Raw genomic sequence first — 24,144 nt, 5'->3', positions numbered from 1 at the left:
TTTTATTTATATATATATATATATATATATATATATATATATATATATATATGAAGGAAAGAAAGGAGAAAAAAGGGCAAATATTTCTATCTGTGTAAGATGCTAGGTTGAAACTCAAGTATATCATTAAATCTATTAAAGGTTTTGCTTAAAAGACAAAGATTGTTAGATTGAGTAAGAAAAAATGACAACTATATATTATAAGAGGCAAACATAAAAAGAAAAAGGGAATAGGAATACTTAGGGTAAAGAACAGAACAAAACAACATACCTGACCGATATTACTGTCCGGTAAATAAAGTAAACTTCAAGGCAAAAAGCATTAAGTGCTTTAAGAAAAAAAATATTTTATCCTAGTTAACAGTGCAAATACTGCATATCAGAACTTGTGAGATACAACTAATCCCACGCCTAGATGAAAATAGATAGTTTAAATGCATATAATTTTTTTAAAAGATAGAATATAAGTGAATTATCATAAGTTGGTTCTTTGAAAAAACTAATAAAATTGACCACTCAAGAAAATAAATCTTACAAATTTATTTTATTTGTAAAATAAAATGACAAATAATCCATGCAAGGTATGAAAAAGGTAACATTACTATAGATGCTGACCCCAGAAGAAAATATACTATAAAGAGCAGAATTAATATAAGAGAATACAAAGAGCATAGAGTCAACAAAGCCAAAAGTTAGTTATTTGACAAGAATAACAAAATCAAAAAACCCTTTCCTAAGTAACAACTATCATGAATGAAGAAGAGGACATTACCATACATCATACAGACATTTAAAAAATTATAAGTAGATAATATAAACATTATCCCAATAACTTAAAATTTTAAATGATTAATTCCTGGAAAAGTACAATTTAGTGAAACCGACACAAGAAAAACAGATAGCAGAAAGTACTGTAACTACTAAATAAATTAATGATATAAATGATTTAAAATTTTTACATACGGATACAATCATAAACTTCCAGGTGTTGGTGGCCTTGCCAATGAATTATATCAGACATTTAGGGAAGAAATAATGCCAACTTACACAAACTTTTTTAGATAACTAGAAAAAGAAGGAACATATCAAACTGTTTCATAAGATCAGGATGATCTTGAGATGAAAATCTGACAATGACATGACAAAGGAATATTACAGGCCAGTTTCATTGATAAACATAGGATTCTAAATAAAATGTTAGCTGAATCCAGCAATATGTAATGTTAATAATGTATTAAAACCAAATTGGTTTATGCTAGCACACTAGGTTGATTTAATATTTTAAAATCATTTAATGTCACCACATTAACAGGAATAAAGGAGATAAGCTCTGTTATTTCAGTAGATACAGAAAGGGGACTTGATAAAAATTTGTCATTGGTTATGACAAAAATTCTAGCAAACTACAAATGAAAGGGAACCTCCTTAATCTGATAAAATGTATCTACCAAAATCAAAATGAAACAAAGCCTCTCAGGTTTAACAGTAATTTTGAAAGTGTTCCTTTTGAAATCTGGAACCACAGATGCCCATTATCACTTCTATTCACTCTTGTGCTGGAGGTTTTAGCCAGAGTAAGGAAGGCAAGCAAAAGAAATAATAGTTATAAGTACTGGAAAGGAATTAAAACTTATTATTTGCACTTGACATGATTATATATGATGAAAATTCAGGAGAAGTACAGATAAAAGATTAGAATCAAAAAGTATTGATTGTTTTAAGGTTGATACTTAAAATGAAAATCAATTGTATTTCTATGTCAGTTTTCTAACAAAAGGTGGGCAATAAATTTTTTTAAAATACCACATACAGTGCAATCAGAAAATATCAAATACCAGAAACTCTTCAAAAAACTTCTAAAATGTTATTGAAAGAAATTAAACATCTAAGTAATGGAAAAATGCCCATCTTTATGGGTGGACAGCTCAGTATTATAAAATGTTGGTTTTCTCCAAATTGATTTATAGATTGAGTGAATTTCCAGTTACCACATTTGTGTGTGTGTGTGTGTATAAATTGACAGATTGGTTCTTAATGTAACTGGAAGTGCAAAGACCCAGAATAGCCAGACATTTTTGTAGAAGAATAAGTAAGGTTGGAGGATTTGTAATGGCAATTACCAAAATTTCTCAAGGCAGTATAGTAATTAAGATAGTGTGGTATTTTTGCAAGGATAAACAGATTGGTGAAACAAAATAGGGAGTCTGTAACACTAGTCCCATACTACTTGAACACTTAGTTTAGGACAAAGATGGAACTGCATAGTAGTAGAAGGATGTTCTTCTAAAGAAAAACGTAGGGGTGCCTGGGTGGCTCATTCGTTAAGCGTCTTCCTTTGGCTCGGGTCATGATCCCGGGGTTCTGGGATGAAGCCCCGCATCGGGCTCCCTGCTCGGTGGGAAGCCTGCTTCTCCCTCTCCCATTCCCCCTACTTATGTTCCCTCTCTTGCTATCTCTCTGTCAAATAAATAAAACCTAAAAAAAAAAGTAAACAGTAGTGGGTCATCCTGATAATAATTTAAGGACAAAACTGAAACTAACTTTTTCTCACACAATATAGAAAATCATTTTCATGTGTATTACAGATATAAATATGAAGGCAAAGATTGGCAATAAAGCTCCTAGGAGAGGACATGGAATTTATTATGATCTTGAGAGAGGGGAAGATTTCTTAAACAGGACATAGAAACACTCAAAAATGCAGGGAAAGTTTGATAAATGGGACTGCATTAAAGACTTCCTGTTCATTAAAAAAAAGTGAAAAAAATACATTGAAAAGGCAGGTAACAGAAGAAATTTATGATACTTAAAACTAGCAAAATGCTCAGATGCAGAATATATAAATAACTCCTACACATCAAAAAGGAAAAGGAAAATGGATGAAAGACTTGAAGAGATAATCCAAATGACCAATAAACATAGGGCAAGATGCTTAACCTTATTAGTAATCAATAAAACACAAAACTCATGAAATACCACTTCATACTCTTCATAATGACTAGTGTTGGTGGCAGTGTAAATTGTTACACCCACATTGAAAAACATGTCAGTATCTAGTGAAACGAACACTAACATACTTCATGACCCAGCAGATCCACATGTAGATGTATCTAACAGATGCATGCACATACACATCAGGAGACAAGGACAAAAATGTTAATGGTAGTACTTTTGTATTGGCTCCAAACTGAAAATAATCTAAGTGTGTATCAGCAGTGGAATGTGGTAGATTCATACGACGGAATACTTTACAGCAGTGGAAATGAACAAAAGCCACAACATGGATGAATCTCACCATTTATACCAAGCTAGAGTCACAGAAGAACATATACAGAATTCGGCTATCTCTAGGAAGGCCAGAAACCAGCAACACAAAACAGTGATGTTAAGGGTTAGGACAGTGATTGATCTCCACTGGGGAGAAAGGAAAAGGTAATGGGAGCAAGGGGGACTTGTGAGGTGCTGGTCACGTTTTCTCTCTTCCCCTGAGTCATGGTTACATGGGCATTTGCTGTGTGATAACTCATTCAGCTCTATATTTATGTTTTGTGCACTCTGCTTTACTTCAAATAAAATCAACTCAAGAAAAGAGTAGGGGAGACAAGTGGGAGGGGCAGCAGGTGTAGCAGTGCTTTTGAGGTGTCATCGGAGAAAGGGAAGCGGAGGTGTTAGCTGGGGAGATTGTGCGATTAAGGGAGACATTATCTTTCTTTTATCAAAGATGGTATGTACTGCAGGCTGTATGTTTATGGGAATGATCCCACTGAGGGTAACTTAGGGGAGGATTACAGCAAGAGCATTTAACTTGAGTGGGTGAGAAGGAATGTAGTTGGCTTCAGACAGGAACAGGGATAATTTGGGCCTTGTGTCGTGGGAAAAAGGCACAATGTTCACGATCACACATGCCTACAGGATGTGTTCATGGGAGTATGGAAATCCTCTGACAGCTTCTGTGTTTTCGGTGAAATTGCCACCTGTGAGTGAGGAGGGTGGGAAAGGTATTGGAAATCCGTGGACCTGTGAAACAAGCACGTTGAAGGAGGTGAATAGGAAATTCAGGCAGAACTCTGCACAAGTGCTGAGAGCCTGCTTGAGATTTGTGGTTATAAATTGAAAATGAGGCCATTCAGCATGCTCGCATGTTTTCTTTAGCCATATTCAGCAGCTCAAATGAGATCCAAAGTCAGCAGAAAGTTGGATTTAGCTAGGATTGGGCTATTCCAGCAAGTGAGAAAAGAATAGGGAGCTCCAGGGTGGCGATAATGGTAAAGAGCCGTGGATCTAAGCAGAGCAGGTGACCTGGATAGCGTGAAGGGGGCAACGGAAAGTAGGAAGAGGGAGGGTCTGGAGTGGAGACCCCCATGAAGGAAGCTGAAGATCTGGGATTATTGGAGTAATTGAGTTGGAAGAGCAAGGATGGGGGGGGCGATGGTGACCAGAGATTGTGATGCTTAAAATGGAGGTGATCGGTAATGGCATGGTCTAGGGATATAGAATGAAAGTACATGGGTGAGATGTGGTGGAGGACAGTTTCATTGGAGGAGGGCAGAGCAAAGGTCTGAGAGGCCAGGGTATTGAAAAATGGACTACAATAGATGCTAAAATGACCGAGAATCTGATGACAAGACTGTGGTGGAACTGTTAGGGAAGGCAATAGATGACAGTGACAAGGATGGACTGGCACATTATTTAAAAGACTTGGGGCTTCTTAAGGAAGAGGGAAAAGCAAGAGTCTTGAATCAGCAGTAAGGAACAAGGAAGGTATCTACCACCCCCTCCAGATTCAGTGGTACGTGAGACAGGGAAGAAAAGCAGCCTCCTCTTGAAAGAAGACTACTCAGAGGCTGCCTGGATAGCTCAGTCAGTTAAGCACCGTCCGACTCTGGATTTTGGCTCAGGTCATGATCTCATGGGCTGTGAGATCGGGCCCTGTGTTGGGCTCCACCCTCAGCGAGGAGTCTGAAATCCTCTCCCTGTCCCTCTGCCCCTCCCTCTCATTTGTTCTCTCTCAAATAAACTTTAGAAAAAAGAGACTACTTAGGACGTGGTCTTCTTGGCAATATTTTAATTAGTGCTAGAAGATGAAGAGAATATTCAGAAAAGGGATTATGAATACAGTTGATTTTACTGGTGACAAAACCATGAATTCCCAGCTGCAAAGTGGAAAGGTTTGCATGTGTTAACCTAAAAAAATAAAACAGCCAGTTACTTTACTTGCCAAATGGATTTATTTGGGAATAGCAAAGAATTGCAAGTCAGGACAAACTATGCAAAACCATAGCAAATCCAATAATCAAAGGGGAAGACTTCTTTTATGGAGGAAGAAATTGGGAAGAGGGTTTGTTGGTTGGTTTGTTTTGAAGGAGAGCAAGAGAGAGGAGGAGAGAGACTCTCAAGCAGACTCTCTACTGAGAGACTGAACCACCCAGGTGCCCCCGGAGAAGCTGTTTTGAATGAAAGCTTATTAGAGAAAAGCACGAGTTCAGGGTGATGATGGTTTCTCATTCGCTGAGGTGCAGGCAGGTACTCAGTCTCTTAGAGAAGATGCATATACATCTTTTCCTGTTGGGACCTGTAGTTAGTGATTCTTCCCTGTTGACCCTTCTTCTCTTGGGGTCTATAATTGACATTCTTGTAACTGAAGTTGGGTGGTATGGCTGCCCCTTGCTGGCCTCCCCTCCTGGCCTCATGACCGTTTTCATGAGGTTTCTCTCCATTAATTTTCACACAGGTCAGGAACTTTAGTTAGCTCAGTAGCAATTCAGATTTGGGTAGTTCATAATAACTGAAAGGCCTGGGTGTAGCATTATTTTATAGTTTTAGAACATTTTTACTAAGTATATAATTTTGTAGTTATTCTCATTTCTCATATTTTTATTTCTTTTCCCCTTTTTCTTTAAATAATCTTGCTAGTGATTTGCAGTTTTTAATTTTCAAAAAAGAGGTAGCTTTTATCTGATTGTTTTTTTAAGTTTGTTTTCTGTGTAATTATCTCTTCTTCTGTTTTGTGTTTAATCTGTTCTCTCCCTTCTTTAGTTAAATGCTTAACCTATTATTTAAAAATATTTTTGTTTTCTAATAGTCATTAAAGACTCTATGAACACTTCAGTGCAGCCTGTTGTTTTATGTATTTTCATCCTTATTTATTCCTAAGTAGTTGGTAATTTCCATTTGATTTCTGTTTAACACAGGATGACCTAGAAATACATTTAAATATTTCTAGGTACATTTCTTTTTTCCTTTTGATTTACTCATTTTTATTAGTGATTTCTAGATTAATTTCATCATGGTCAGAGAACATGACCTGTATATGAACATGATCTATTTCAAATGTGTTGAAACCTGCTTCTTGACCTAGAAAGTGTTCAGTTCTTAAAAAATGTTTCCTCTGCAGTTGAAAATAACTGGTTGCCTGTTACTTCTGGATTTTTTTCTGTTTCATAGTACGTGCTGTATTAGATTCTGATTAATTTGTATTTTTAAAAAACCTCCCATATAATTATGGACTTGACAGTTTCTCAATTCATTCTTTTATTTTTCAAGGCTGCATCATTGGATGTATCTACAGTAATTGATAATATATTCTTGTTTTTAAGCCCAGTATTCACTGTATCTGTATTAATTTTTTTACCCTGGTTTTGACATTGCTATACTACTTTTAGTATGTTTAACATTTTCCTGGTGTATCTGTTATTTTTTTCTATTTCTTTCAGCCATCTGTATGATTTTATTTTATGTGAATCTCTACTAAATGGCTGGATTTATATTTTCATTTCACTCTAATCAGTTTTTAATAGGTGAGTTTGATGCATCTACATTTATTGTTACTATTGTTAAATTTGGACTCCTTTTAGGTTGAACCCTATGAAATTGATATTCAACCATTTTTGACCTGTGAAAATGAGTTTCATAAAGTTCAACCTAATCTTGTTTTGTTTACCATCCTTTTTATTTTTTTCTCCTTTCCTGCTTTGCTAATTGATACAGTTTCATTTGATAAAATTTTTAGTATTCATGTTTTTCTGTCTCTTGATTTGGAAGCTGCACATTTTATTCTTTAGTAGTAAGACCTGAATATATTGTAATTGTCAACATGTGGACTTATCTTTATCTACATGTTCAGTGCACATAGTGTACTTTTGATCTGAGCATTCATATTCTTCAATTCTAGGACATTTCTGGCTATAATCTCAAATATTGCTGTGTTACCATTCCCTCAACCTGTTCTTCTGGAATTACTGATATGCATAGACTAGAGCTTCTCAATCTATACTTTTATTTTTTCCCCTTTGCCCTTTTTTGAATTATATATAATGAATTTCTCATTAATATCTCGATAGTGGCAAAGTCCAGGTCTCTGCCATTTGCTGGGTTTGTGGCTTTGGAAGAGGTAGTGACCTTTCTGTACTTCAGGATCCTTATCTGTACAGTAAGAAAAATAACAAGGGCTGTTGTGAGGATTTGTAGTGCTTCGAATACTTCCTGGAACCTAGGATATAGAGAAGACCTGTGTTCAGGAAGTAAGCTCTAGGTCCCAGTGCAAATCTCATGAAAAGCCAACTACAAGCATGCTTTTCCATCGCCACTCTATTTTACTAATCACTGTCTGGCTTCTGAAGTGTATTCACAATGAAATGTGCAATGAGATACATCAGATGTATATTTAACTATCTCTGCAATAAGATGAACAAAGCTGGCCAGCAGGTACTTTTCAGACCATTTCACACCAGAGGTGGAAGAATAAGTAGCGTGGACAGCCCCTAGAGTGCAGCTTTTTTACCCCCTTTTCTGAATCCAGAAAAGCCCTGCTTGATCTAAGTCATGGGCTTAACTGGTAGTATAGCCGGCAGTGTCCAGTCCAGTATAGCTGGCAGGCACAGTTTCTGTGCCTGCCAGGAACCTTTACTGTGTTCTAGGCTCCAAGGACACATTTCCTGCAGGAAACTGGGGGAAAGAATAACATTGTTCAAGTGTCAAGAAGAGTGAAAAACAAAGAATAACTTTTGTAATGTTTGATCTTAGGGAAGGAGCTTTGAGGCAAATTCCAAGTCATCGATTGGGGTAATTCTATCCTATATAATTAGTCTCAGATGTTTAAAAAGTAGTAATAATACCAATTAGTGAGTGCTTAGTATGTACCAGGCACTACACACATTATCATTTTTAAGCAGTTGAGTAAAGTAGTAGTATGCCCAGTTGACAGATGGGGAAACTCAGACTTGGGGAGATTAAATGATTTGTGCAAAGTGCAGTTAAGTGATCCAGGTGAAATCTATCATTGACAAAACGTGTAATCTTAATCACTGTGCTCTGCCATCACTTGTATGGTGGATCTTCATCGATCTTGTCTGAATGACAGTACACAGAGGAGAAATTATATAACATTGCCAGACGTTGCTAGGCAGGTGGCCAGCTGTCTTAAGAAAAATTGACTTGTCATTGGTAAGTGGTCACTACCAGGCTAACTTTAGTGGATGACAAATACTTTGAAAATCATAGCTGAAAGGGACCTAGAGAAGAGAATTGGATTATATATGCATACTCATCTTGACTTAGCAAAAAGCTGCTTCCTTTCCCAAGGCCTCAGTTTCCTTATCTGTAAAACTGGGAGAGCAGCGCCTCTCTCTTTCGGTTGTTGTGAGGATAGTGAGGTAATGCGTAAAAACTCTTAATGCTATTTCAGGCCCTAAGAGGGCTAAAATAAGTACAATGAGACTTTTAACAGTTGCAGAATAATATAAATAGTAATTATCACGGGACTTCTGTTGTTCTACATTCCTGAATTGTTAGGTGTTTGTGTGGATTGATTCTCTGGTAAGCCCGGGCTTGCTGAGATGATCACTATCCTAAGCAAATTTAATAATCTATTTCCCAAAACACTGCTGAATCACTCAGGCACTCAAACTAACTCAGTCCACATAGTGAATTTCATGCATTAGAGTTAATTCAGTAATTCTTTCACTCACTTATAACAAGAGTGCTTGTTATGTAGGCCATCTTTTAATTACTGTTGTACATGGAGACATAGATGAAACTACTTGTGTTTTCACTTATTGTGTAAAAACCAGGGATTTTTCAGTCAACTCCAGCTCCGCTCCAGTATATAACTCACTCCACTAAAAGCATTAGTCCACTGTGGTAGTGATGGTATAGTTTCAAAAACCTGCCCATCTCCCTTCATCCTTTCTCAGTCTGTGCTCTCTGCCAAACAAAGGAGTAAACCAGGGAAGAGAAAGGCACGGGATCTGAAAGAGAGGAGATTCAGTGTGCAGGACAACTAATAGAATCCCCCTGGGGATGGCAGAGGGAGAGCCCTGGACCCCAGTGGTGCAGGCACGGAGGCAACCCAGGAGGGATTGCTTTAAGAAGATTTCATTCATATTATAGCCCGTGCTTCTGAACATCTTAAGAGACTATTTAAATGATTTGTAGAGAGTTTGGGTTTGAATTAGTGACAAATACATAGAAAAGCAAAAATAACCTAGGGTAAAGTGGAAGGCAATGTGCAGAAAAGGAAAAGTACTCAATATACAAATCATCTATAAATAGCATTTTACATAGTCCTTATACAAACATTAAATAACAATGAACCACATTTCTAATATAACATTGGGAGACTGAGGGAGTAGCAAGTGTATGTGTTAGAATGGGGATAGGAGGGAAATAAATCCTTATTCTACAGTAAGTTAATATGTAATATTTAGAAATATGGAGGTAAATATTAAGAGAAAGAGGTCAAAGAATTGCATGTGTTTTCCTTTATAGGAAGGGAGAGTAATGGTAGAGAGGGGAGAGAACAGCTTTTTTAAAACAAGCTTTGCACTGTTGTTTATTCTTTATGTTTTCATTTTTCTTGTAGATTCCTAATTGCCAGGTCTTATGGTAACTTTGTTTTTTTTTTTAAGTTTTATTTATTTATTTATTCATTTCTTTATTTTTTAAAGATTTTATTTATTTGACAGAGAGAGACACAGCGAGAGAGGGAACACAAGCAGGGGGAGTGGGAGAGGGAGAAGCAGGCTTCCAGCCGAGCAGGGAGCCCGACGTGGGGCTCGATCCCAGGACCCCGGGATCATGACCCGAGCCGAAGGCAGACGCTTAACCGACTGAGCCACCCAGGCGCCGCGGTAACTTTGTTTTTAACCAAGAAATTGCCAAACCTTTTCCCAAAGTGGCTGCACTATGAACATTCCCACCAGCAAAATGTACCAGCGGTCCAGTTTCTCCACAACCTTGCTGATGTTTCTTTGTGCCCGTCTTTATTCTTAGAGCCGTGCTGCTGCATATGAAGTCATATCTTGTTGTGATCTTAATTTGCATTACCTATGACTAACGATATTGGGGATGTTTTCATGTACTTATTGGGCATTCTTATATCTTCAGTGAAGTTTCTCTGGATTTTTTGCCCATGTTTTATCAGATTGTCTTCCTGTTGCAGAGTTGTAAGAGTTATTTATATGTTCTAGATCCAGATTCTTCATCAGATAAATAATTTCTAAATATTTTCTCCCATTGCTTCTCGGCCTTTTGGCTAAGATCAAGTGTAAATATTTTTTCCCAGTTTGTGGCTTGTCTTTTCATTTCCTTAGTGGTACCTTTTGAAGCACAAACATTTTTAATTTTGATGAGGTCAAATGTATTAGTTTGTATTATGCTTTTAGTAGCATATCATGCTTAATAGGACAAGACTAAAAGCTTTCCCCTAAGGTCAGAAGCAAGGAAAGGATGTCTGCTCACCACTTGTATTCAACATTGTACTTGAAGGCAGACCGGAACTCAGAAGTATGTACTGGGAGCAGAAGAGCCCCTGAGAGAAACCCACTCTTTCTGTTCTGAGGGATGAGAACGGGCTCTCTTAAGGGTTAGTGGAGGAAACCACCCCCATTTCTGTCTCTTCTTTTTCCCCTTCTCTGCTACCCTGTCCCTAGGCAGTATTGCCATGGCAGCACAGCCGTGGGAGCGGTGTCGGGCAGGCAGCTAACGTTGAGGGAGGGTCTCGTGCTGCTCGGCCTAGAGCACGGACACGGGCACAAGCAGTGCACAGCGGACTGAGAGAACTAGAGCTTCCACTTTCTAGCTGTGTTGGAACATCAACATAAAAGACGTCCGTTCTCCCCCACTAGGTATATAGATTTAATGCAGTTCCATTCAAAACCTCAGCAAGAGATTTAAAACTATATTTGGAAAGGCAAAGGAAATAGCAAAAGTAATTTTTTATAAGAAGAATAAAGTTGGATGAAATAACAGTACCCAATTTAAAGATGTACTATAATGCTACAGTACTCAAGACAGTGTGCTGTTAGCAAAGAGACGGACACACAGACCAGTGGAACAGAAGAGATAGTTCAGAAATAGACCCACATGGATATGGCTGTTTGGTTTTTGACAAAGTGTAAAAGCCATTCAGTAGAGTAAAGATTATCTTTTCAACAAATGGTGTTGGTACAATTAGACATCCATATGCAAAAATATGAATCTCAACCTTAATCTCGGGTGTTTTTTGAAAATTAACTCAAATTGGATCATAAATCTAAACTCAAAAAGTTTATAATTGTAGGGAAAATATTCAGGGCTGGTTTTAGGCAGAGAGTATTTAGACATGACACCAAAAGCATCATTTCATAAAATAAAAAATTGATAAGTTGAACTTCAAATTTTAAAACTTTCACTCTGATAGAAACACTGTTAAGAGAATGAAATGATGAGTTCCAGGCTGGAAGAAAATATTTGCAAACCATACCTCCAAAAAACGACTTGTATCAAAAATATATGAAGGGGCGCCTGGGTGGCTCCGTCGTTAAGCGTCTGCCTTCAGCTCAGGTCATGATCCCAGGGTCCTGAGATAGAGCCCCGCAGCGGGCTCCTTGCTCCGCAGGAAGCCTGCTTCTCCCTCTCCTACTCCCCCTGCTTGTGTTCCCTCTCTCGCTGTGTCTCTCTCTGTCAAATAAATAAAAATAAAATCTTTAAAATATATATATATATGAAGAACTCTCAAACATAACCCAGTTAAGAAGAATGAAAGCAATAAAATGTTGTCAAATGACTTGACACTTACCCAGATACTATATGGATGGCAAATGAGCATATGAAAAGACATTAGCCACTGAGGAAATGCCAATTAAAACCACAATGAGGTACCACTCTATGCCTCTTTAAATGGCTGCAAAAAAATTCAGTATCAAGTGCTGACGAAGATCCAGGGCATTTGGAACTCTCATACATTTCTGATAGGAATGCAAAATGATAGTCTCTGAAAAACAATTTGGCAGCTTAAAAATTACACTTAAAAACTTATATTTACCATGTAACCCAGCAGCCCATCCCTGGATATTTACCCTAAAGAAATGAAAACATGTTCACATAAAAATCAGTACCTGAACATGTATAGCAACTCTCTTCATAATAGCCCCAAACTGGAAACAGCTGGTGAGTGAAAACACTGATAGATCAGAATGGATTTCTGATTTACTCTTCATAAAAAATAACAAACTTTTGATACATAGGACTTCAATGAATCTCAAAGACATGCTGAGTGGAAGAAACCAGTCTCCAAGATTACATGCTGTATAATTCCATTTATAGGATATTTGTGAAAAGACAAAACTGTAGTAATGGAGAACAGATACTGGTTGCTGGGGTTACGTGTAGGGGAGGGTGAGACTATAAAAGGATAACAAAGGGGCTCTTTGGAGGTGGAATGGTTCTGTTTCCTGAAAGTGGTGGTGGTTTTATGAAGCTATGCATTTGTTAGAACTCAGAGAACTTATTACCGCCTTCAAAAAAATGATGCTGTTGGTAGGCATGTGGAACAACAAACTCTGACACACTGCTGGTGAGAGTGGAAATTACTACATCCTCTTTAGAAAACCATTTCTTGGTATCTACTAAAGCTGAGCCTATATATACCCTATTGCCCAATAACACAAAAATGCATACATGTAGTCACCAAAAGACAGATACATGAGTGGTTTTCACAGCACTGTTTATAGTAGCCTAGACTGGAAAGTATCCTAATGTCCGTAAATATTCGAATAGAAGAGAAACTATGATGTAGGTATGTGTGTGTTTATATGTATATATTACACATACACATATATATTCCTTTAAAGGAATACTATGCAGCAGTAAAAATAAACTTGCCCATACAACATGGATGATACTCAAGCAATGTTGAAGGAAAGAATTGAGACACAAAAGAATATGCTCTATATCAGTAGTTCTTAAAGTGTGGTCCTGGGACTTTTGGAGGTCCTTCAGATCCTTTCAGGGAGCCTGCAAGGTCAAAAAGTTTTCATAATGATATGAAGACATTTATTTACCCCTTTTGCTCTTATTCTTCAGCTAGCGCACCATGGAGTTTGAGAAGCTGTATGGATCAAGGTCTAGCAGGGAAACAGAAATCACATAATAATTTGAACAGAAAAAGCTTAATATAATTATTAACTATGATGGGGTTAACTGTAAGGAGATAAAGACAGTCATATAGTATATCCTAGGGTTGAGAGTACAAAGGAATGAAAAACGTTGAAAGGGAGCCCGCTTCTTAATGCTGGAGTTCAGACCTCATTGGAGAAGTTGTGATTGCTGCTCACTGGATGGTGGTTACCCTTGGTGGGACCTGACACACAGTACCCTCCAGAGTGAGGGCTGGTAGGCAGGCCTTACAAGCAAGAAATATACTTGAAATGCATTTGGGGAGCTAATCAGAGCCAGAACTGGCAAACAGGAACCACCCTTCTGGGGTGCAGAAAGCCAAAACTGGGAAGCCAGCGCTGAGGGACCTGGGAGACTTACTGAGAATCTGCCTGAGAGTGTGGGTGCTGCTGAAACTCAGTAGGGTAATGCATCTGGGTGTCCACCACACACTCTGCTGGCAGCACCAGAGTAAGAAGGAGAAGAAAAGTGGAGGCGTGTGCTGGAACCAGGAAGGGAAGTTCCTACTTCGCACAGTGCCCCTCCAACACTCTCTGTGTGCGTGCCGGACAAAGCTTACGTATGCCTCTTGCCAGCCGCGAGAAGAAATGCTTACAGGAGCCGGTTCCATTACCACAGAGCAGGCAGTGGAGGGTGTATTTAGAGCTAAGACGCAATAAATCCATAATGGACACACTCTGTGATAGTGATGGATCAGCTCTCTAAGAGCATAATATGTGTTTGTAGATTCTTTATGTTTTAAAATTTTAGTTTATAATGTAAATACCAACAGCTATACTCTATATAAAAGCACTTTGAGATAATCAGTTTTTAAACACGTGAAGGGGTTATGAGTCACAAAGTTTGAGAATAATATACTGTTCTATATTATTCCCTTTAAATAAAGTTAAAAAAAAAAAAAGGGCAGAACTCATCTGTAATGCTAAAGGTCCGGCATATTGGTTACTTTGGGAGGGGGCACAAAAGAAACCTCTGGGGTGTAGGTCACAGTCTCTTTCTTCATCTGGGTGCTGACTACTTGATGCATTCACTTGGTGGAAATTCATTCAGTTGCATACTTAACGATCTGTCCGCTTTTTTGTATGTATATTATAATTTCAGTAAAAAGTTAAGCCTCTTCTTTTCCTTCTTTCCCCAACCCACACCCTGTTGTTAAACATGTATAACTTTTTTTTTAAAGTAGCACAACCCTACACTGGCTAATTTTCATTTCTCAGGATGAAAGACTCAGTTGGGACAGGGTGGAAAAAAGCTACTTGGTAACACAGCTGTTACATGGCCTTCCTGCTCACCATCAGCTCTGTGTCACCCACTCCCAGAAGGATCCCCCACTTCTGCCTCCATGGGGACAGGTGGTCCCTCCATGGGAGTAGCTTAACTAGAAGGTTCTCCTTGAGTGCCTTATGTATTTCCCAGGTTGGGTGGGGTTTACCTGTTCTGAGATCCGTTATGTTGACTTTCTCATACTTTCTCTATATTTCCTATGTTATTTTGAGAGAATATTTATGAATTTGCTGTGTTCTCTGAATGATTAAATTTAACTGTTTGATTTAGGAAATCATTTCCTTTTTGTCTGGATCCTAATACATGCTTTGCTTTGTGATTCTTCCATCCTCCTGTGAATGATTTCCATTTTAGTCTCCATTTCTAGTGTTCTTACTGTCTTCATGGTCTTCCTTTCCATATATTTCGGAATTGAATTCTTTCCTGTATCTTCCAAGAAATAAATCTGGCTTATTACTTTTCTTCTACAGAATCTGTTCTCAGAATTTTCTCTTCTTCCTGTCCACTTGCTGGCCGTGCACATGGCTACCAATACTGTTTAAACACTGCACATTTTGCCTAATCATCTTCTGTGTTTCACTCAATTTTGTTCTTTCGTTTGGTAAGCCAGCAGCTTTGTAGTCACTCTGGCTGTTTTCTGCTTCCCAGTTCTCCTACAGTAATGAGTAGGATTAATTTGGGAAAAGAAATCATATATGACTTAGTACACTTCAGTTAAATAATATTAAAACTCTTTTTCTGAACCCCTTTACCCATATACAGGCCCATTCCTGATTTCACAGTCCTGTGCCAGTAGTCTGTGAGTCAGGCATTCAGGATGAAAACATGAAACCTATGATGTACCTGAAGCATAGTACTGAGTATAAATGTATAATCTAGCCACTGTTTATAACATAACAGTTTTGATGGGAAGCTGTTCTCAGAAGTACTACTTGGAATGCTAAGGGCACATTATCCTTCCCAGAGCCTAAGCACCTGGTCTTCTGCGCCTCACCTCTGTGGCCCAGACTTGGAGGAAAGGAGCTGTAGACAGGGCAGCAGGCCGTGCGGTGGTCTCCTAATGGGGCTTGGAGTGAACCCAGGGTGAGGGGAATGGACTGGGATGTGGAAAGGAGGCTGTGGGCCAGTGAATAGGAGTCGGGTTGTTAGTAGTAGGAGCTGGAGAGCACACTGTGAAGGGGCCTGGGGAATGGTCAAGATGGTGGTAGGGGCTGAAGAGGGATATAATGAAGGACAATGGAAGCTATTTGTTTCTCCTTTCCTCCTTGGAGAGAGGGGGGACTGTTGTTGATGGGCCCACAGTGAACTCTCCTTCACCTTCTGTTTCTCCTTCTTTCAGCCCCTGTCCCTTGTCATGTCTTTTCCCTCCCATTTCCCGTTTTTTTCCAGCTGCCAGCCAGCAGCCCTAGGGCAGCACTTTCAGTAGCTAGGTCATCATGGCCAGTTCTGAGGAGGGGTTCGTTGGCATTTTTCTTGTTTTTTTCCCCTTCTTCCCTGTCTCCACTCCCACTGGCAGGTATAACACATGACATTGGAGAGACCACAAGGTTTGAGGAGCTTGTGAGAGCTGGAAATAGGGTGGAAAGAGAGGCCTGGAGCCAACGGTTGCCATTTGAAGATACCTATGAAAGAATTTCATGTACATGTTTTAGGAGTGCTGTGTTCTAAACCACATCCCCTGATGTCTGGTTGCTTACTGCTGTTACTGTCCTCAGCTCTGTGGTAGTTTCATCCATTAACGAGACTGGAGGAAGAGAGACCGTGTTGCTTAACAAAGCGCTGGAAACATACAACTAATACATTGATTTTGTGTGCATATATTTTGGGTGTGTTTGTGGTCTTTTTGATGGTTGCATTTCAGATGTAGTTTTTACTACACAAGATGCATGTTGGTATTTCACTGTGGAGGAAGCAGCATCAAGCGTTTGTTCAACAGAGCATGGACTGTGGAGTCCCCAGCCAGGCTCTGCCACCCCCTCATTGTGTCTGTCCTCAGTTTCTCTGTGAAATATGGCTCCAGGTACCTCACAGAATTATTAGGAGGCTTCTGTGCCTAATACAAAATAGATACTCGGTAAATATTATTTCTCTTCTTTTGTGGAAGGTATTTTTTTTGTTTAGATTATTAAACTGCATAGACTTTTAGTGGTTCTGATTTTTTTGTCTGATTGGATTCTTGAAACACATTCAGCTTCAGACTGATGATGTAGTCTTAGTACATTGTCCGTTAAAGTGAATCAACAGAAAACATTGATCAGGAAGAGGTGCCTAATTTTAAGAATACAGTTGACATCTTTAAGATAATTTAAATGTAAACGTGTCTAAATCTAAACATACAACTTTAAATAGGTACTCTTTATTAAACCTGCAACATTAACCAAAACTTCAGTAAATGAACAGTTACTAAGAGTCCCACCAGTAGAGCCAGTTGTCTTTGTTGTTCTCTTGCCCCTTCTACTCCAGATGCATCGACTTTGCTGTGCTAACAGTCACTTCTGATAAAGGCTTTTGCTTTGTCTCCAGGTGTAAGACAAAGGTGTATCCAGATAGTCTCCCTACAACAAGTGTGGTGATTGTTTTCCACAATGAGGCTTGGAGCACACTTCTGCGAACCGTCCACAGTGTCGTTAGCCGCTCACCAAGACACGTGCTACAAGAAATTGTCCTAGTAGATGACGCCAGCGAAAGAGGTGAGCTGTAAGCTGCGCTCGCTGCCGGTCCTCGCGGCGGCCCTTATCACTAGCAGTTACGGAACGTCAGCGTTACTTTTGACCCAGTGATTTTATACAGACTTCTAGCGTATCCTGAAAATATTGGTGGCATTTGGACTCATTCACATATGCAAAAAATTTACGCCCTTGTGCAACTTAAAATATTACCTTAATTAGCATTTGTGTCACTGCTTAATCTTGTTTTAAAAAGAAATAATGCTATATGATATAAACATTTATGCAGAACAGTGAAAAAAACCCACATGATTTTGTTAGAATCTTCCTTGTGGGAAGCTGCAGCCATGAGCTAATGGAGAGAGACTGGATCCTCCTTAGAGCCAGGATGAAGAAACTGAGTCCATGTGCAGTGCCAAGTACCTCCGACAGGAAAATGGAGCCTTAGCTGGGCGAGCCTTCCTTCTCCAGATTCTTCTTAGGTTTTCCCATTTTCTCTGTTCCTAGGTTCAGGAATGATCTGTAGCTATTTACGTAAAGGGATGAGGAAGGAACTTAGGAGAGAGTGGTAGGTAATATGACTCCAACCCCATAATAAATTTCTACAGTGACTCTTACTCTTCCAGGAATCTCTCAGAATTTTTCACAAGCTTAGAATCTCTCAGACTATCTCATGAAACACTCTTTTGGGAAAGTTACATTAATTAAAAGTACCTTGAGCTAACAGTATTTATTTTGAATCCTTCATGGAGATCTTACACCACGGGGTAATGTAGAAAAGGCTCTGCCAAGTCCCATCTGTAGGGAAACCTGTTAAACTCAGACATACCTAGCATTTTGCAGGCTTTTTTTTCCCACAGCGCTGGTGAGGGTCATTGGTGTCTTGTGTTCGTTCCCCCAATATTCCTGTGCTCCCATGAGAAAAATTTGGAAGAACTACAGAAAATGGCTCTTCCTTCCTTCCTTGACCAGCCTCAGACTTCCTGACCATCATTTCAAGCTCTTTTGCTACTTCAGCTTTCTTGCCTAATCTCTCCCTGCATTTACTAAAATGGTTTAAGTATTTTACCTTCTCCTTCCATGACTATACTAAGTATGTAAATTTAATCACAGTTAATCACTTCATATCTTAATTATGGGAAGTAATTTGCACATTAATAATAGTTTAAATCTCACCACTGTGCCAGATTGTAGAAGTACAAACAAAAAATAATATAGCTTACCTCCTTAATGTGATTAAGATGACCATTTATAAACACACAAAGCATTTAAATAATAGTGTATAATGTAATTAATGTCAAAATGAGTGAGCTGTTAGAAATTAAGAATAGCACACTTAAAACAAAGAGTTATTGTTGACATAGAAGTGTAAACCCTTGTGTGGATAATTGTTTGCTAGGAGTTAATTAATCCCTCTTTAAGAAAATTAGCTTAAGTTCATAATTAGGAATATATACAAACACTGAGTCTGCAAGTGACTCGTGTTTGTTTTACTTATATGTTGATATTTGCGAAATTAAATATTACTTAAGGAGAGCTGTCTTTCCTCGGATGAAATGTATTATTTTTCCTCCTTTGTGTTCTCTAATATTCTGTTGTGTGCCTGGGAGGGCTGTGTGTAAGAGCACGTTTTTGTAGGACGTGACCTAATCAAAGACACATGTGCCCACAGCTCTAACCTGACAAAGTCACATATACCAATTATATTTTCCCTTCCTCATGTGGGCCCTTGATCACCCTGCCTGTACAAATCTATAAGAGAAACGTGGGCAGAGGTCTACTTCATGGCTCCACTTGTGGCTCTCGGTCACTAAGCAGGGCCCCGGAGTCCTACCCCAGAGCTCCCGGTCAGGAGTCTGGTTCTCCTTCATCTTCCTGCCTGGAAAGCCTCAGGTGTGTGGTTCACGATTTCAGATAGTTGGGAACCACTAGGTATTGTGTTGTTGTGGTTATAACTGTAGTCCTTCTAACCAGACTGAGAATTCTCTAGTGTAATTTTCTTTGGCTCTCTTGTTTGGGTGGTAACTATTGGGTCCCGGAACCCAGAGCAAGCTCTGTTTTTATGTAACTCTTTAAGTTTGCCTTTCTTACTCATGAGACACAGGCAAGGCACCCTCACTTCTCACCTAGGCTATTGAGACAGACTGCTGGTCTGGTCTCCCTGCCCTGGTCTCCTCCCCCTCCCCCTCTGTTTCCCATGCTGCACGCACTGGGATCTTTTAAACACGCCACTCTGATCTTGGCACTTCTGTCTAACCCCGTTCCTCGGAGGCCTGTGTAACCCAGCCTCCACCGGCATCTCTCCTTACATCCCAAACCATCCCCTGCCCACCCCATCCCCACAGTTCACCTCACATGTTTACTCAGAATCAAGATATATTTAGAGAGGCCTTCCTTGAACTCCCGAGACCAGGTCATGTCCCTCTGAACATGTTTTGGAACACTACACTCGATGGCTCTCATCAGAGTTTTAACTATTTCTCTGTCTGTTCAATGACCATCTCCCCTGCTAGACTCTACACTCCATCAGGGCTGTGTGCTCACCACCCTTTCCTCAGTGCCCACAGCACTTAACTGCATAAACAGTACAGAATTTAATGAGTGAATGAAAGCGTAATCTAGCAGTCAGTTAATTCTTGCCTTTACTTCTTGTCTGTGCAGACTTCTAATTAGGTCACATTAGCATGCCTGGTTTGCTTATGGCCTCAGGCTACCCGATTTCCCAGTTGACTGCTGAGTTGTCAGCAGCTCCATTAATTACGTGCTATAATCATCCCTGTTTTACTGATGAGGCTAGTGTAAACCTAGGGCTTGACCTCTTAACTGCTACGTACGTCACGTCTCATAACTTCACTGTTACAGGGTCTAAAATGAAGACAGTCTGGATGAATCCCTACTTCATGTCAGAAGTTATGTAATTGTCATCTCAGAAGGTTATCTTAAGACTTAGAACTGATTCAGTGGTCCTAATCTGAGATGACTGTTGTTTTCTCATCTTTGTCACAAAAGGAAGCAGAGATTCTTACTTAGTAGGGATTAGGAGTCAGATTTTTTAGACTCTAAATTACTTGTTCTATCAATTGCTCTTTAGAGTTCTGGCTAAGATTTCTCAGATGTTGCTGTAAGCAGTGAAATTTTCCCCTGACACACACTCTGGCAGCCTCACATTCCCTGATGGAGAGATGCCTAGGGATCCATTTATAGGCTAATAGCTATAAAAATGCTCTGATAAACAAGATTCCCCCTTATTTTTAGAGGACATAGTAACTTTTACCCATAATCACTTAACCCCCCATGGCTTCATTTTTGTAGAATTAGCCCTGGGTCATAATTCTATATCCTCTGTTAGGAAGACACCTATTTCTTAGCCTTATTGCATGAAGGCCACAAAGATGTGGGACAAAGATGCCAAGAAAATTTGTGGAATGGCAACTTTTTTGAGCTGCCAGACCAGAGAATCATGCATTTTTCATTTTATTTATAGACAGGACAGAGTATTTTAACTTTCAGAGACGTGGGACTTGGGAATTAGATTGCTTTGATTCTTAAGAAGACTTGAAGCTGTCTGATATTTTTGGGAAAGCTTATTGGGAGACATCTTGCATATGACACACCCAGCCTCAACCAGTCTGAAGCACTAGAATATATCCCACACCCTGTCACACGGGAGTCCATCAAACTCTGGATGTAAAGTAATTTAAATTTGTGTCAGCTCAGGTGATTCCATGCTCCTGAATTGTTCTCTCTCTAGTTCCCTTCTAGGATTTCTTGTTGTGGATGAAAAGATGAACTTTGAAGTCAGGCAGACCTGGGTTTGAATCTTGGATCCACCCCTTAACAAGCTGTGTCACTTTGATCAGTTCATTTTAGATTCTGAGCCTTGGATTTCTGTGTCTAAAATATGTGTAATGACAGTCTCATAGCATTGCCATTGTCAGGATTAAATGATATAGAGTAGGTAAAGAGCCTGGCATTGTGCAAAACAGACAGAAAATGATAGCTACTATGCAAAATCTTGCTCTTCTCCGGGATTGGCATTCCCCTCACCTTTTTATTCAGAATGGAGTTATATCTCTCTGACCCTAAGATTTGGTTCATAAAATCACAGTGGTGACCCAATAGGAGTTCTACAACAGATATTTTACAGATACTGTTTTTAGCCCAAATTAATTAGGAAATACATTAGCAGAACTGGAAACAATCAGTATTCTGATAATGGGGGGGTCCATAGACCTTTCTCTTTCAAATTTTCATATCCTGATTATTTCATTATTAAGTCATTCTGGTTTCACCAGTTCAAGCAGGCAAGAACCATGTCAGTCCTATTTGTCTTTCTCTCTGTGCTTCATAGGAAGCCATTTGGATTCCCATGGTTAGTATTTAAGGAGCCCCTTAATACATAACACCGTGCTCTCTGGGACCTTCCCCTTACAAGAGTTATATGGGACAGTTTTAGGAGTCCCAGTAGTTCTCAAGTTTTTCCTCCCCTAAAGAGGAGGAAAATCTATCCTGTTGGAACTAGTTGGAAGGACATTTGACCAGACCACCCTCAATAGCTTCTCTAGCAGAAATTCCACAAACTAATCTGAGCTGAAAAATTCTTTCTCTTTGCTTTGAGGAAGCTGAGCCTTTCCTGCTTTTTAAAGATTTTTTTTTTTAAGATTTTGTTTATTTATTTGACAGAGAGAGACACAGTGAGAGAGGGAACACAAGCAGGGAGAGTGGGAGAGGGAGAAGCAGGCTTCCTGCGGAGCAGGGAGCCCGATGCGGGGCTCAATCCCAGGACCCTGGGATCATGACCTGAGCCGAAGGCAGACGCTTAACGACTGAGCCACCCAGGCGCCCCCTTTCCTGGTTTTTAAAATCAGATATGTACTTTGGAGGCAAGACTTCCTTGGCTTAGAGGCATAACCTCTATCTGAACACTCCAGGATTTCACGCAACCACTGGTTTCACGCAACCACTTCCTCTCCCTTTCTTTTTCCCCCTTTTCCTTCAATTGCGCTTCCCTCTTGAGACTTTTGTGACTTAGACCTTCTTGTCTGCTAAGGAACTCTCTTTGGTCCAGCACTTCCCTTCTGAGCTTGACCTCACTCCCTGCCTCCCGATAGAAGAAATACATGGTCAGAGACTCTGGTAGTCAATAAGACAGTTGGTTTAGGGTTGGATTTTGAAGAAATCCCGCAATTGTCTGAATTCTAACAGCTGTTGCATATTGTTCCTTCTGTCTATTGAGGTCTGGATTTAATGCTCTTGAACTACTTTCTTTCTACTCCTGATCCTTAAGCATGATTAGAAAAAGAAGTGAGCTGACAGAGTTGCCTAGGGAACTATGGTGACATGTCTGTCTTTGATTGAGCCTGAGCCCAAAGGCTTTCTCCTAATTCTTCATGTAATGTAGAGGCAACTCTAGCACATACTCTCAGGAAATAAAAAGGCTCCCTGTAGTGAAATGGGTTTGTGAGTCAGGGAGCTTCACTAAAAGTACTCAGTAAATAGGTGGTGAATGAATATTGCACATCAGAATTGCTTTACATCTGGGTAGCACCAAGTCAGTCTTTTCGTGTTATTTTTTGCTTTGTTTTGTGAATTTTTCAGACTTTTTGAAAAGACCTCTAGAGAGTTACGTGAAAAAATTAAAAGTACCAGTTCATGTAATTCGAATGGAACAACGTTCTGGATTGATCAGAGCTAGATTAAAAGGAGCTGCTGTGTCTAAAGGCCAAGTGATCACCTTCTTAGATGCTCACTGTGAATGTACAGTGGGATGGCTGGAGCCTCTCTTAGCAAGGATCAAACATGACAGGTAATTTTCTGAAGTCCATAAATTTGTTTTCAGTGTGTTTGTCATAAATTGTGTGATAAGCTGAAAAATTCTGAATATATAAATGCAAAAATAATTTCCTCTGAAGTTTCCTTTAAAATACCCACGAAGAACTCTCTAAACTAAAAGGGAAGACAACCGTGAAGAAATGTTTGTAGTCTTGTTGGTGAGGCTGGATTAGGAAGCATGTTGTTCAGATGTATACCTTATGCTCCGTTTACTAAATGGGAGCAAAACAGAAGACAATGACCTCAGGAAAGGTAGGATAAAACCCTCTGTTGTCCCTGCTGTCTAAGGCTAAGACTGGGGCAGGCAAGTCATCTCATCCCTGTCTCTTTCCTTACTGGAACTCTAGCCCTCAGCTTGTTGCACGGCAGGAAGAAGGGAGTGGGGAGATACACAGTGCATCTTAAAGTGCTTCATTGTATATGGAAAAGCACTCTGATCTCTGATGATACAGGAAGAGCAGTAGGAGCAATGCATGCATTTTTCAGAGAATTACCTGCTGCTGGTCTCTGGTATAGTTCTTGAGTATCTGGAGAGAAGCTAACGTCCATCTGCTAGACTTAACATTAGTTGAATTTCTTCTTGTCATTGCAGTTTGAACTAGAGGCTGTCTGTGCCAACTTAACATTCAGGTTTAGATTTTAGCAAGGTAAACTTGTGCTGGTCGAGTGAAGCATGGCAAAAGCCACTGCATCTGTTCTGTTTTTTAGCAAATACTGGGACTACATCTCACCCTTTCAAAGATGAATAAATAGGGAAAACGAGCACTGGGGCAATGAGAAGGTACAGCAGCTTTAGGAAGGAGAACACTGCCTGAAGAAGGAAGAGAATATCTCTGTAAATTGTTTTCTATGAGTACATGACTGATTTGGGAAATCCTGGCTTGCATAAGACCACTAATAAGCAGGAGTCTAGACCTAGAGAGAGAAA

The 24,144-nt window shown here is 39.4% G+C and overlaps 1 protein-coding gene across 4 annotated transcripts in view; it reads left to right on the top strand.

Annotated features, from left to right (window-relative positions):
• GALNT1 (polypeptide N-acetylgalactosaminyltransferase 1) overlaps window positions 1–24,144 on the top strand; it is a 132,188-nt gene that overhangs the window by 82,833 nt on the left and 25,211 nt on the right. For all 4 annotated transcript variants that reach the window (XM_073898309.1, XM_073898310.1, XM_025886453.2 and 1 more), the window contains 2 exons: window positions 17,242–17,408; window positions 22,983–23,190. In XM_073898309.1, the coding sequence (XP_073754410.1) occupies window positions 17,242–17,408; window positions 22,983–23,190 (375 nt within the window). The remainder of the gene's footprint in view (window positions 1–17,241; window positions 17,409–22,982; window positions 23,191–24,144) is intronic.

This window comes from Callorhinus ursinus, unplaced genomic scaffold (assembly GCF_003265705.2).
Source record: "Callorhinus ursinus isolate GAN/ISIS: 27379988/994484 unplaced genomic scaffold, GSC_fseal_2.0 scaffold11, whole genome shotgun sequence".
NCBI lineage: Eukaryota > Metazoa > Chordata > Mammalia > Carnivora > Otariidae > Callorhinus > Callorhinus ursinus.
The sequence above is the reverse complement of the archived record's forward strand: the minus strand, read 5'-3'. Positions and strand labels throughout refer to the sequence as shown.